Source organism: Microtus ochrogaster, unplaced genomic scaffold, assembly GCF_000317375.1.
Source record: "Microtus ochrogaster isolate Prairie Vole_2 unplaced genomic scaffold, MicOch1.0 UNK66, whole genome shotgun sequence".
In the NCBI taxonomy this organism is placed as follows: Eukaryota; Metazoa; Chordata; class Mammalia; order Rodentia; family Cricetidae; genus Microtus; species Microtus ochrogaster.
This window is the reverse complement of record NW_004949164.1, coordinates 411,137-425,083: the sequence shown is the minus strand read 5'-3', so window position 1 is coordinate 425,083 and position 13,947 is coordinate 411,137. Positions and strand designations below refer to the sequence as shown.

Genomic DNA, 13,947 nt, shown 5'->3' with positions numbered 1-13,947 from the left:
TGGCAGCAATGAGCGAGGAGACCCTGAAAATCCAGAAACCAATTAAGAAGGACCAGTCAAGTTAAGACTGGAAGCCAGACCATCTATCTCATCTGCTGTGCAGCAGGTTTCCGTGAGGTTGAAAGTCCATCCTGCAGAGAAGCTCCTTAAGACAGTAATAACTCAAAATGGTTTCAAGAAGTCCCTGAAACTAAGCAGATTCACTAGGCCCCTCCCTCCTCTAGAGTAAACAGTAAAGACTGCTTGAGAGTTCTCTCAGAAGAACCAAGCTGCAAAGAAAACTCTGAATTAAACCCAGGAACCTGGAAAAAGCAAGGACCAACCAAATTGCCTAGAAGAAGACAAGGACAAGCTGAGTTGCCTGAAAGAGGCTCAGATAACCGAGTCACCAGGAGAGGACACTCTCCAAACTGCTGAACTGCCTTCATGCTGTGAAGTGAGGTCCAGGTCTCTAGCCTTTATAAGCTGTCACTCATGATGCCATCAACTTTAGTGAGGCATCTCTGCTTCTGTAAGTAACACCCAGTAAAACACACTGTTCCACCAAGATGGACTTTGGCTCTATCTCTACTTGCATTTGTTGTGGGCTACCTGTCTGGAATGAGTAGGTGCATGTGTCGTGTTTCCCCAGGAATAGCCTGTCACACAGCATCAGCACCCTCTGGGTCTCGGTCAGCAGGACAGCAGCCTCTCTGAGTATTTGTCTAGAACACAGTTAGTGAAGATGACTGGCCCCTCACCTGACCTGCACACTCTCCTTGTACAAAGTCCATAATTTGTACTCAGACGCTGGTCCATAAATGATTCCTTAAGACCCTTTTCTTCACAATTAGAGAATTCCATCAACCATCTGTATGTCTTCTAAAGATAAGTGATGGTTTGTACGTTTGTATCATGCTCCATTAAGTAGAGATTTGGTGCCAGATAATGGCCCACACTGGTGATAGACGCAGGTATCACTTAGACGGGTATGAAGTTTAACGTCTGAAAGATTGTAGGCCTATTATTTCTATTTGGTGTGGCAGCCAATCTCTAAAGCCATAGTCAGTATCTAAGGATGGTCAAGTAGCCTACCAGACAGGCCTTCTTAACCTAACAAAAGGTCAGGATGTTGTTGCTCCTTTCTTTGTAATTTGATAGAGATACTAATTCAAGCCTAGCAGACACAGCAGGCAGGTAGTTGTGGACTTGACTGAAAGCCATTCACCTGGTTACCTAGGAAACATAATGCTAATGTATTTCCCCTAAGTTAAGTTTTGGTATAAAGGCTGTTTGAGGAATAAAAGGAGGAATTCTTCAGGATGTGAACTCAGGACTTCCTGAGAGACCACTGAGAATCTCCCTCCCGATAAAGCCATGTGAGTTGTGTCTTTATTCCCATGCCTCCATGCTGGTCCAGAGAGAGACAGTTTATGTTGGGGTCTGGTTCAGAGAAATAATTTATGGTCCAGGCTAGCCACCAGACCCCGACAAAAGGAGATGCAGTTAAGACCAAACCTGTCAATCCATGGTGAGCACACAGACTAGAGGGCTGACGGAAGAAAATATCTGGCAGAATAGACTAGGATCAAGGAGGAAAGTTAATCCAGTAGAAAACAGCAATGAAGTCCCTCAGGAATGATATCTGAGGGGAAGGGTTCAGGAGGATTCCATGTAGAATTAGCAAGAGGGAGGAAACTGAGGCTGAGGGAAAAAAACACTTGATTGAAACTAGTAGATACTACATCCATAAAGCCAGCTTCAAAGGAAAGAAGGGTGCTGTCCATCCACAGACGGTACCATGACATTACCAATACAAACATCAAAGTAAGCATGGTAATGGAGAAACAGTAGTTAACAGGAAGAGACCGCAGGTAATGTGACAATTTCCCACGGTAGGAATCAAAGGGCTTGCTGTGGGAAGAGAGAAAGGAGCTTGTGAAGAGGTGAAGCACTGGGCAGGACAGGCTAAAAAAGAAACGGCTGCTAACACCACAGACACAGGGCTGGCGTAGTCAAGTGAGAGACACAGGCCACTCTTCTGTCTCTCCTGGAGAAGGAAGGCCAGCTGGCACAGGGCAGGTGCCAAGAGTCGGCGTTATCACGTAGGACTCAAGGCCACAGCATTCTCGGGCACACCAATGATGCTTTGCTGGCTCAGGGTCTGGTAAAGAGGGAGTGAGTGGGGCCCAGGCAAGAGATGCCGGAGCTGGAAGAGTGTGCTAGAAGCAGAAGGACGGCTGTCTGGAAGTGGTGGTCTGGGTGCAGATGTTCCCTCAGACACAACAGATGTCAGTGAAGGAAGTTGCTCCTCCTCCGGTTCATTAATAAAATGCCCACGCATCAAGTAAGAATTGGTCACTAGGCACTCCAGCAGCATTTGAGGCAAGGCCACAGTGCCATAGCTGTTTCTCAAACTGTAGAGTTGCCCAGGAATGTGGGTGGGCGGAGCAGTAGGGAGCCAGGAAGGATTCCACAACACTAACCGCCTGCACATTATAGCTAGGAGTTTCCTGTTGCCAGGTGATGGCTCCCACTTGCCCTCCAGTTTTTCCCTCCTTCCTAGATGACTGGGAAATTAGATGGGATGGAAACAAGGTGGCTTTCTGGTGCTCTTCCGGAAGGAAATGCAGGTGAAAAGGAACTAGACTGCATAACAGACACTTGCTTAGACTAAGAGCGATAATGGCTACCTTGGCAATTAAGACTCTGAGCCAGGCAATAAACTAACATGGTTTTCATATATTTTCTTTAATCTTTGCAATAACAAATTATTATAACCTTCCCCTTTTTGAAGCAAGGAAAAGAAGGCTCCACGAGGCAAACAAGCTAGTTCAGAAATCAGGGCCCTGGAACTGCTTATCTTGGAATGAATATATTCTCAATCCAGGCTGAAACTGAGCCTGCCGTGGAGGGACATGGCAGTGGAGCCTTGAATGGCTGACTAGATAAGGAAGGCAGGGGAGGCTGGAAAGTGGCCCAGAGAGTCAGTCAGTACCACGGCCTATGGGAGGATTCATTGAAGAAACCTGTGATAAACCAGGATCCTACCAGATCCTTAACCACTGCTGCTTTGGATTCCCAGCCTCCAAAACCGGAAGCAAGAAATTTCTGTTTATTACTCCATCTAAAATACTATTTTACAGCAGCCGAAACAGCAAGCAGAGACCATTGCGGGTCTCAGTACTCCTGTTCTGCCCCCATATACACGTACGCTGTCCATATACATGTACGCTGTACACAGCCACCACCCTGTGCACCACACTGCCATGCAGGAAGCGCCTCCGGCCTGAAGCTCAGACTCCACAGACACATGGTATTTATTAGGTGAAAGGTAACTAAAACAGAAAATGTGGGGTCACTGTAGCGTCTGCATATCGCAACCACCACCCTCCTCAGCCTCGCATCTGCTGGCTGGAACAGAGTCAGGAACCAAGAGAGTGGCTAACTTTGGAATGTGCCATGTGGCGCGGCAAAGTCCATTCACAAAAAAGATCCTAGCGACTCTTCCTGGCGAGTGGAAACACGGAAGAATCTGCTCGAGGCTGACAAAGAATGTAAACAAGGCCACTGTGAGCAGATGTCCTCATTCAGCAGGAGTCATGACAGGACAGCCGAGCCCTGGATAACTATCACGGTGGAAGCTCCTCCCCCAGGATGCATTGGTGAAACGCCCATGATCAAGTAAAGACTGATCACAGGATCCTGGGAAAGCAACATTTAAAGACAAGCTCACCCTATCCAGTAGGTACTTTTCAAACTGTAGGAAGTCTGGTTTAGATTCGCTGGTGCTTATTATATTAGTACACGTGTGTGCACACACACCACCACCACCACCACCACCCTTGTCAACAGAATAAAAACCTCTGCAGCTAGACACTGCATATTTTATATGAACTTCCTGGATGGTTCTAGCACAAGGTTCCAAGGCCTCTGCTCAGAGTAGAGACAATGACAGCACGATGTGACAGCAGAAAGCCCACAATGCCTCACCTGACCTCTGAAAAGCTGTTAGTGAAATCGTGATTATCCAAGCTTAAAGGAAGCAATGAGCTTCCCAGCACTTCCGCTAGCATTCAGTGGGCAAGAGGCAGACAATATGACCCGGAGCAAAGGATGCAGAAACGCAGGAGAAACTCCAGGCAATCATCCTTTCGACTACTCAGTGCATGTGGAGATGTGGTCCCAAATCTCAGGGCAAGTTCTCATTGGATCAGGAAACAGTGGCTGACGGCCGCGGCTCTGCCGTGGCTGGGCTGTGATACAGCCAGGCAGGAAGAGCCTGGGTTCCTCATTCTTAGTCTGCCTCAATCTGGAAATGCCAGGAGGACCATAACATAGATGGCCATTTAAAAGTTAAGTCTTAGGAGGAAAGGAAGCCTGCAGTCATGTCCTGGTCCATCACGGACTGACAAGCCAGGCGTCTTCTCTGAGCTCCCATGTTCTCATCCATAGCACTGGGATAGCGAACAAGGCTGAAACAAAGTCATCTGAGAGCTCCCTGGCATGTCACCCTGAAAAGGACACAAGACCATTTCTCTGGCACTTGAGCCCAAAATGCAAAACTCAAATCTAATAGATAAGAGGCACCATGGAACCCCAAACTGAAGTGCTTTCCATAAAACAGCTGTCAGAAATGAGGAGAGACATGTCAGGCAATGGAGATCAAAGAGGTACAATGATAAATATAGTACGTGATCTTGGGTGGGCATTAAACAGCGTAAAAATGGCTATAAATGACCCTGCTGGGACAACTGATGAAATATGAACATGGACTATACAATGTATATTATGTGATTATGGACCAAGTGCCTGAAATTATGTGACAATGTTAATGTTACAGAATACTAAATACAAGGGAAAAAATGTAAAAGCATAGAATCTTTGCGGATTTTTTATAAATCTAAAATTGTTTAAAAGTACAGAGATTATTTTCTTTTAAAATTGTTGAAACTCATACAAACAGCAAAGGCTCCCCAGGCAGCAGGAATGTGCATCAAAGGCTGTCTTAACACAGAGGACCACAAATTCCACCAACCATGGTTAAATCAATACTAAATAGTTCATTAGAACCACTAAATGAGACTCACTTAGAATAAACCGGTGGCTTTAGTAATTTCAATGTGCACCCTGGCTTGGGTACCACTTGCCACTCAGCTATGCACAGGGATACCCTGGGAATCTTATCACCATGCATATCTGGGCCAGTGGTCTAGGTAAGGCCTGAGAGCCTGCATTTTTAAGGTCCAAGTAGCTGTTCCTGAGTCCCACATGCTGATAAAGCAAAACAACATGGTAGAACACACTTAACCCCATGCCTCAGCAGAGCCCAGAACTGTGAGTGACAAACCAGCATTTGCTTTGGTTGTCATTCTTTTGGACTGGCCATACCTAGTCCCAACCACATTTGGTCTATGTCAGATATCACCAGGCAATCTCTTTTAAAGGCAAAACTTGACTAGTTCTATGCAAACCTCATGTAAAGAAGGCTGAGTGTTGGCTTCCTGATCCCTACACAAAGCTACTGGGCATGTTTACTTCATTTGTAAGATTCTCCAGTGACCTCAGAGGACAGTGAAAATGACAGTGAGGTGCTGGTTTGATGGGCGGGTTTTAACAATCTACACAATGTGACATTTCTTGCACGCAAATTTAAGTCTACTTATTCTGGTTTGACTTGTGGCGTCTGTTTTGATTACTTCTTGGAACCCACACACATTGCCAAGTAACTCTTGCAGTGATCTTCGACCTGATAATAAAATTAAAATCTGACCAGAAAAAGAACTGTGAGGATAATGATAAAGTAGCATCAAGAATATAATGGTTGGTGTTGCCGTGGTTTTCTAATTGAAAATATAGCCCACCACTATGCTTCCTGAACTCCGTAAGTATAAATTAAGTCTCATCTGGCTTCCTCCCAATACTTGTTCCAGAATGACTTCAGGGAATGAGAATCGACCAACTGCTCTGGACAATCTCTAATCAAAGAGTGAAAGCCAGATCACATGACTTGTCGATCATCCAGGCTCACAAGCGAAATGATTCTTACACACCCCCTTGATACATTTTTCACTCAGTACATATTTCCTGATTCTATCTTATATTTCAGAAAATCTGCTAGATTTTAGATTTCAGAAAATCTCAGTGATTTTTATGCAGTGAATAAAACTATGATGGGCTGGGCTCCAAGATGAAGCCCCTCTGTATTAATTTTATTATAAAGCTGCTAATACAACGAAACACTTGTTGGTTCTTCTGGAAATAAGTTTTTTTAAAGTTAAGTTTTACATTGCCCATAGTAGAGCGACCTGCTCACCCGTGAGTCCCTGCAAGTTTGCTGGGACAGCCCATCTGTCCTACTGAGCAGCGCCCAAGCCTCCTGTCCCTCTGGATGGTAGTGCGACTACTACAGACAGGAACCCAGTATTGCCACAGTCCAGCAGATGGGGCAAGACTGTAAGTGCACAGACTACACTGCGGCAAAGAGTCCCTTACAGTCTTACAGTCCCTTAGAGAACGATGGAGAGGTACCCAAAGTCGCCAACCACTCCGTGTGGGGAGAAACACCGTTGTGAGCCTCTGCACTCTGGCCCGCCTTACTCACCTGGTCAATCTCCATGAATTTAGGGTAGGCGCCAGGCCATTTTATGGCCACCTTCACGATATCCGCAGGCGGCGGCATTGTGTGACGGAGGAAGTCCGGAGCCGGTGGAAAAGGGGATCCTACTGCGTAGATCGTCACACGTGGCTATATCTAATGAGGAATGACAAAAAGAAAGAAGTAGCTCAGCGCAGATGCAAGGCGAACTTGCTTCATCACTTCCTGTTTTCACTGGTGTCTGAGAAATGCTCCCCTTGGTGCCTGGGGACTGAAGCCACAGGGGCACAGCCAAAGCACCACACGTCCCCAAAGAAAGATGGAGGCTGTGAAAGCAGGGGAGGCAAAACCTCCAGCAGCCACTACCCTGGTGGTTCGGCTTGCCACGTTTTCAGGAGCAAAGCAGCAGCCCCTTACCACTTGAGATGGAACCCTGCTCTCATTGGTGCTCGGGCCTGAATGAGCAGGGATCTCGCCCAGACTGCATGTAAACCTTGGCGCTCAACAGTCTCCGGAAGAACACATTGCCCAGGAAGTCATGGTCAGGAAGCAGCTTTTATTTAAAGCATTTTCTATGTGTCACAAATAGATCTGTGCTATAGCAACCAGGATGTCATGAGGAAGGAGAAATTCCCCAGGAGTTCACACATGCTCACACTCCTTCCGCAAGGCCAGTCTTCCAGAGGGAGACTACACACGTGGCCTGGGAGTGTTCAGAAGACCCTTGAATTCTGTCGCAAAGGAAGTAAGATTTTTCTCTCCTATGTCTCCATTTCTTTTATCTCACTAACTATTGAGTTAGATGAAGCAGTGCCGTGATCTACTGTGGGTATGAATACACAGTATGGAGGCTCCCCAGTTGTCTCCCCACCCATCAGCACTTTCCCCCTAACCTGAACAGCTTTTCATTGGCTCTTGGTGCTCTCCTTCAGAATGTCCTCATGAATGGAACACAAACACAGAACTATTTTCTGCCGTTTTCCCATTTTTTTTCTACAAAGGCAGCATCCCGTACTATTTTTTACTTTAGTGCTTTTCCAGGTCTCTCTATGTGTCCACAGAGAGGTAATACAATACTGGGGCAGACTCATTCTTTTCACGGCTGGTCATCAGGGTGTGTCCTCCCTGACAAACCCGACCCCTGCAGTGGGTTGATCCTGTGCTTTCTCTCCTACCTCTGGGGTTACAAACAAGCCTACAAGGCATAAAGTCATGCAAATATAACTTCAGACATGTAAAAATTTATCCTTAATAGATTCACAAAAGTCAAACTGCTGGGGCAAGAGAGTATACTGTCTAAATTTTAATTGGTATCTCCAGAGCCCCTCCGTAAGGTTCTACCAACTTGCCCTCCCTCCAGCAATGCCTGAGGCTGCCTGCTTGCTCACAGCCTCACCAACAGATGGAGTGTGTGCCAGTGTGGAAACTGACAGCCTGGAAAAACTCACACCTCAATGTACTTTTTAGCTTGTATTTTTCTCATTGCCAAGTATAATGATGGAAAGTCTCGTGTTCTTTTCCTATCCACTGTCCAAACTCTGTCTTTTTCTATGGGTCTTGGCCTTTTTTTCTTTTCAGAAATACAAGTCTATATTGAAGACTTTAATCAAACATGTCTTTGATCTTTATCAGACCAACAAAAGTCTTGTCCATTTTTCTACCCTGATTTCCATGGCCCATGAACAGCGCATCACTGTGATGACAGGAATGGCAGAGTTAATGATGATACCTCAGTGATACCCGCAGTTGTTTGCATAATTAACTTCAGTGGCGCCAACCAGCGAATGAGGTAAACCCCAGCAAAGCTATCGCTCCTCCTCGGCGAAGAAGAACTGGAAAGCTTGCTGTGCGGTGCTCAGCAGCGGAGCCCAGCAAGGACAAACCCACACAGCCCTGGTTTAATCTTGCATCCATAGATTGCCACTGCCCCTCCACGAGGTGCAACACTTGCTTTCTGTGTTGAGGACACAGGCGCAGAGTCCACGAGAGACACAAGAATGGGTAGGGACTCATCAGCACATGCTGGCATCGGTGACTTGGAGGTGGCGGGGAGTTGGGGCAGACAAAGGGATGACAATTGCAAACATGAAGGCAGGGGAAGGCTGACTGGGGCTACAGTGTTGGAGTAAAGTCCCGGAGAAAGGTGAAAGCAGGCCCTGTGGACAGCTGAGAAATCACTCCCTGGACTAGGAAAAGGTCAGTGCAAGAGCCCCAAGGCAGAAACATTCCTGAAAGATCCCTAAAAGAGGCAAGTCCAAGAAATCAATTAAGACTAGGCAAAAGAAGAAAAAGAAAGCTTCAGGGAGCAGCTGGTTCATAACTTGGGAGGTTGCTCCCCAGATTCCTGACCCTGCACACACTCTTTCACCATTGCTTCATGACTTCTAGGCATAAAGTACCTGTTCCTATACAGCTATTTATCCAGTCAGCTACATTTAGAAACCCTAATGGTTTGCATTATGTTTGAGTAACTTAAATTTTCTAGGGTGGTATCTTGAAAAAAAAATAATAATTGTCAAAACAATACCAAATCTTGTTTTGTTTAAAACTGCTCAAAGTTGAAAACAATAGGGGCTTACTAAATAATTACAGTGTCTCACTCTACACTAACCTAAGCTAAGGATGGGACGGCTCTGCATTGCTTCTGCCTTGCTTGAATACTTGAGAACATGAGGGACACAAACCCCATAAGTACCAAACCACTTTACTGGGGATCCACATCCAAACGCAAGCCCTAGAACGAAAAGTTAAGAAAAAGACTCTCACCAGGCAGTTGTGGCATGCACCTTTAGCTCAGCACTTGGGAGGCAGAGGCAGGTGTGTTCAAGGCCAGCATGGTCTAGAAAGAGAGTTCTAGAACAGACAAGGCTATACTGAGAAGCTATACTCGAAAAAAACAAAAAGAGAGGGGGGGGGAAAGAAAGGGAGGAAGGGAGGGAGGGAGGGAGAGAGGAAGGAAGGAAGGAAGGAAGGAAGGAAGGAAGGAAGGAAGGAAGGAAGGAAGGAAGGAAGGAAGGAAGGAGTAAAGAAAAAGAAAAAGGCTCTGATGAGAACAAAGGTTGTGTGCATATTGGGTAACTCATTCAAAGCAAAGAACACCCAATCCTGGGGTTCCAGAGAATGGACTGCAGAAATAAAAGTGCCCTGAGCACTCCTCCACCTCTCCACAAAACAGTCTAAAATTACACAGAAAGAAGTGATTTCGCCTAGGAATCAAAGGCCAGTCTTGTTTTCTTCCCCTTTAACTGGTCTTTATTTCTGGGACGAAAACCTGCTGAACAGGTGAGAACACAAAAGCAGGGCTCCCCAGAGTCTCCCTAGAGAGGAGAAGGACAGCACACACAACACAGCCATTGAAAGGAAGAAGTTAGGGACTTCCCTGGCTGGCTTCCCAGGCCAGCTAGTCTTCAAGGGCTCTCCCCGTAGAGACAACAGCAGGAGAAGGCAGGAGACACCACAGCTCCCAGGGAGCGGAGCTGTGGCCACAACTGCAGAGTGAGCAACCCATCCCACATGCCCCACATAGGAACTCCTCCTGGCCTATCTACGCACAGTCTCTACTGCTCCAAAGCAGTATCTCAGTGGCTTTGACTTCTTATCACTTGACAAAGGTGAGACCTCTACCAGAACTCTGTCCTATGCACTGCAGCGGGGTGGGCAGCATCTCAGACCGCTCCTCACTACAAAAGGGAAGCTGCTCCCCTTAGTCATGAGAGGTTCTGCGGCAGCAAACCCTTTGGGGGGGGGAGGGTCACTAGTGGTCAGGACAGTACTGCTAGAACTACACAGAACAATCTGATTGGCTCTGCAGCAAGTGTTAACACATAGGTTAACTGCCCCAGTTCCAATTTCCAGATGGAAACACACTTTGAACAACAAGTCTGGTCTCCAGGGACCCTTTGCTCCCCCTAGCAGAGCATCTGTAACACTTGACCCTTGCCAGTTTCTTCCAACATGCTGGGACCCTCCAACAGGAGAACCACATCGTGTGCAGTTACACCCCCAGGGCAAGGACACAATTTCATACATGGCTGCCAGCTGACCCCATTGGCTTCACGACTGACCTTTCATGAGATCTACCAACACAGGAAAAACTAAGTTTATAACACTCTACATCTCCCAAATAATGTGCAGGTTTCCTGACATCACCCGATTACTGCAATCGTTGCGGAGAGTCTGGTATAATAATTCTTCCTCGGATTGAAATCTGAGGATCACTGAGGGCAGAAACAATAGAGGAAACAGTCTATGCAGCTGGTGAGACAGCCTACCCACTGCTTTCTAAGCTAACTCCAAATCTCTGGAGTTAGCCAAAAGTGGGTGGAGAATTTGAAAATATCCCTGCTTGCCTGCTAGATTCGCTTTATTCCGTTTATAAAACTGAGAGTCTGTAACCGTCATGCGCACATTCAAAAGCTTGTGTACACTTGAGCATACGCGATAGAGGAGATTCTTCAGAAAGACATTGGTTACTAAAGGGTACGTCTTAGTTACACGCGGGTCTATAACCATGGGTAGGTTTACTCTGTCCCTGAAAATCTCCTTGAGTCGTGTTTCCAAGATAAGGGACAGAAATCACTCCGTCCCTAACTAGGTATCTGTCTTGCTTTCCAATTCATCACAGTGAAAGAACCAGACAGAGGAGGCTGGGTCAGAACAATGGGACAAAAATGAGAAGCAACATAGGGAAGGGCCCACCTCAACCCTTCTCTCCTCTCCTCTGACCTAGTCAACAGACATTATTTCTGGTGACAGAAAACGGCTTTCAAATAGTGCCTATGGAGATAGCCTTGCTTTTAAAACGTTGTGTGGTTCCCAGTTCCGTTTGCCTTGGGCTGTAGAAAGGGGAAGGACTCCCACAGAAAGCAACCACAGTTCACTCTGAAGCCCACCCCATCTTCCTGGAACTCTCTAGCTTTCATGTTTGAGGTTGTTGCCTTATGTGGGCAGGGTTCTTCAAGAAGACTCCCGGCAGACAGACGGGGCTCAGTAAAGCTTTGTTCTTGGGGCTACATCATTCTATTCCCAACAGACTCATTCTATTGCACTATCTGCCAGGGTTTAAATAACCCACAGACTTAACGTGCTGGGCGCACAGTCCCCAGCTGTGGCACTACGGGGGAGACCGTAACAAGAGGTGGAGCCTAGAAAGAGGAATTAGGCGACTTGAAGCATGACTTGGAAGTTATACTATGAAGGTTAACCTAGGCTCCTCCTACTTGCCTCCTCCCGCCCTTTCTCTCTTCTCTACTCCAGCCTTCATGACGTGAGCAAGATTGTTCCACCGTGATGCTCTGCCTCACAGGAGACAGCAGGGCGACCAACTGAAGCCTGAAACCTCTGAAACTATGACTCAACTAAAGCAAGGAAAATCTTGCCTCGTAAATTGTTCAGCTCATGAACTTCAAGTCTGACCAGCAACATGCCTTCAGTACAAGGCACTGACTCAGTGACACATTGACACATTGGCGCACTGACGCAGTGGGGACAGACCATGGCGCCCAGCCTAAGTCGGAGTGGTGAGTTTCCCAGTCTTGGTGAGCCCTGCCTTGGTTTCCCCTCCGAAACAAATTTCACAAAGGAAATTCTGTAGCAAGAATCCATGAGACAGCGGAAGGAAGTCCCACAACCTTCTTTTTGATAAATCATATGGATAAACAGGGACTGCCATGGAAGTCCATGGGGACAAGAGGAAAATGTGTCCCCTACCTTGGAGGGTTCCAATGGACCACATACGGTGGAGGCTGATCCTACGGATTGATTCCATCTCTGTCTGGGATCTGAGGTCATTCTCAGGACCCAGAAGATCACAAAGGAAGATCTAGAGAGCCCTGGAGACCAGGGAACACTGTGGAATATGTAAACATTCGGGAGAAGGTGAGGAAAGGGAGAGGCTGAATCAGTGTGCAAGGCCAGCTTTGCATTTTATGTAAATGCTGTTGACAGACACCATGGGCAGTAATCTTTGGTAATAACTGCAGCTATTTACTTGCCATGAAAGAAAATGTGCTGTTAGCTAGTATTGCCATGCAATCTGATGGGAACTTGAACAGAAAATCTCTTTTCCAGCATCTTGACTTGCCACCCTGAGTGGAATAGGGCAGGTGTCAGAAGGAACAGTGGACGCGATCTGAGAGGAGTCAAAGGCTGAGCACCTTCTTCTACTTATTCATTGTCACAGCTCCGCGTGACAGAAGTTGTTATTTCTGCGAACAATAAAAACACTAAATCTTGGGGAGTTTAAGTTATTTCTTCCAAATGTTTCCACATTCTAAAGAGGAGAAGCCCCCTCAGTGGCAGCTGTAATGGACTGTGACCCCCTCCACACTGGCTCCTCTGATGGAGTCCTAACCCCCACGACCTCAGGATGTGACTGAGTTGAGACAGGGCTTCTGAAGGGGTGATGCAAAAATGAAATTCTGAGGTGAGTTTTTACCCAGTATGGCTGGCGTCCTGACAAGAAAAAGGGCTGCCTGGCTAAGGCAGGCACACTGGAAAAGCCCGTGAAGCTGTAAGTCAACCTGAGAGGCCCCAGGAGTCAACTCCAATGACACCGGGCTCTAAGACTCTGTTCTCAATAACTGTAGGAAAATAAGTTCTGTCAAAGCTGAGAAACTGGTAATTATAACACCAAAAATGGGAAGCACTGTAACAACTCATAGAAAGGAGCTGAAACAGCTCTGCATTCAAAAGCCACTATAGGGGCTTAACAGTAACACCCTGAGAAAGTGCTTACGACAAAGAGGACCCGACAGTCCCCTTTACAATAATCTCTCCTGAGTTTATTAGGAAAACACTTGCCTAGCCTAAAGAAAATGAACAAAGCACTCTCTAGAATGAGGAGATGCATTATTACTACATTATGAGGCAAAGAGGGGTGATAATTAAAATCACAAAGCATGCCTGTCAACCATATTTATTTAAAAAGTTCATTGACTGAAAGACTATATAAAACATAAAAAATAGTATTCATACACTTATTTATATATAGGTAAGGTCTCATGTACCCCAGGCTGGCTTCAAATTCACTATGTAGCCAAGAATAACCTTGAACTGCTGAACTTCTCACTTATAAGCATGTACCTCTGTGCCACCTGGTGTAGTGCTGGGGGTGAAACTCTGAGCTTCACGTTGCTAAGCATCCTGCCCAGTGAGCTCCACCCCTATTCATATATAATTACAATCTAGGCGGAAAAAGTCATAAGCAAAGCTCTTTTAAAAGAAATACAAGTAGCCGGGCAGTGGTGGCGCACGCCTTTAATCCCAGCACTCGGAAGGCAGAGGCAGGCGATCTCTGTGAGTTCGAGACCAGCCTGGTCTACAAGAGCTAGTTCCAGGACAGGCTCCAAAACCACAGAGAAACCCTGTCT

The 13,947-nt window shown here is 46.5% G+C and overlaps 1 protein-coding gene across 5 annotated transcripts in view; it reads right to left on the bottom strand.

Moving 5' to 3' along the window:
- Elmo1 (engulfment and cell motility 1) overlaps nucleotides 1–13,947 on the bottom strand; it is a 532,260-nt gene that overhangs the window by 432,785 nt on the left and 85,528 nt on the right. For 4 of the 5 annotated variants that reach the window (XM_026777428.1, XM_005369890.2, XM_026777430.1 and 1 more), the window contains exon 2: nucleotides 6,584–6,733. The exons of the other annotated variant lie outside the window; for it this stretch is intronic. In XM_026777428.1, coding sequence (XP_026633229.1) covers nucleotides 6,584–6,661 — 78 coding nt within the window. In that variant the 5' untranslated portion in view covers nucleotides 6,662–6,733. The remainder of the gene's footprint in view (nucleotides 1–6,583; nucleotides 6,734–13,947) is intronic. 5 annotated transcript variants of the gene reach the window in all.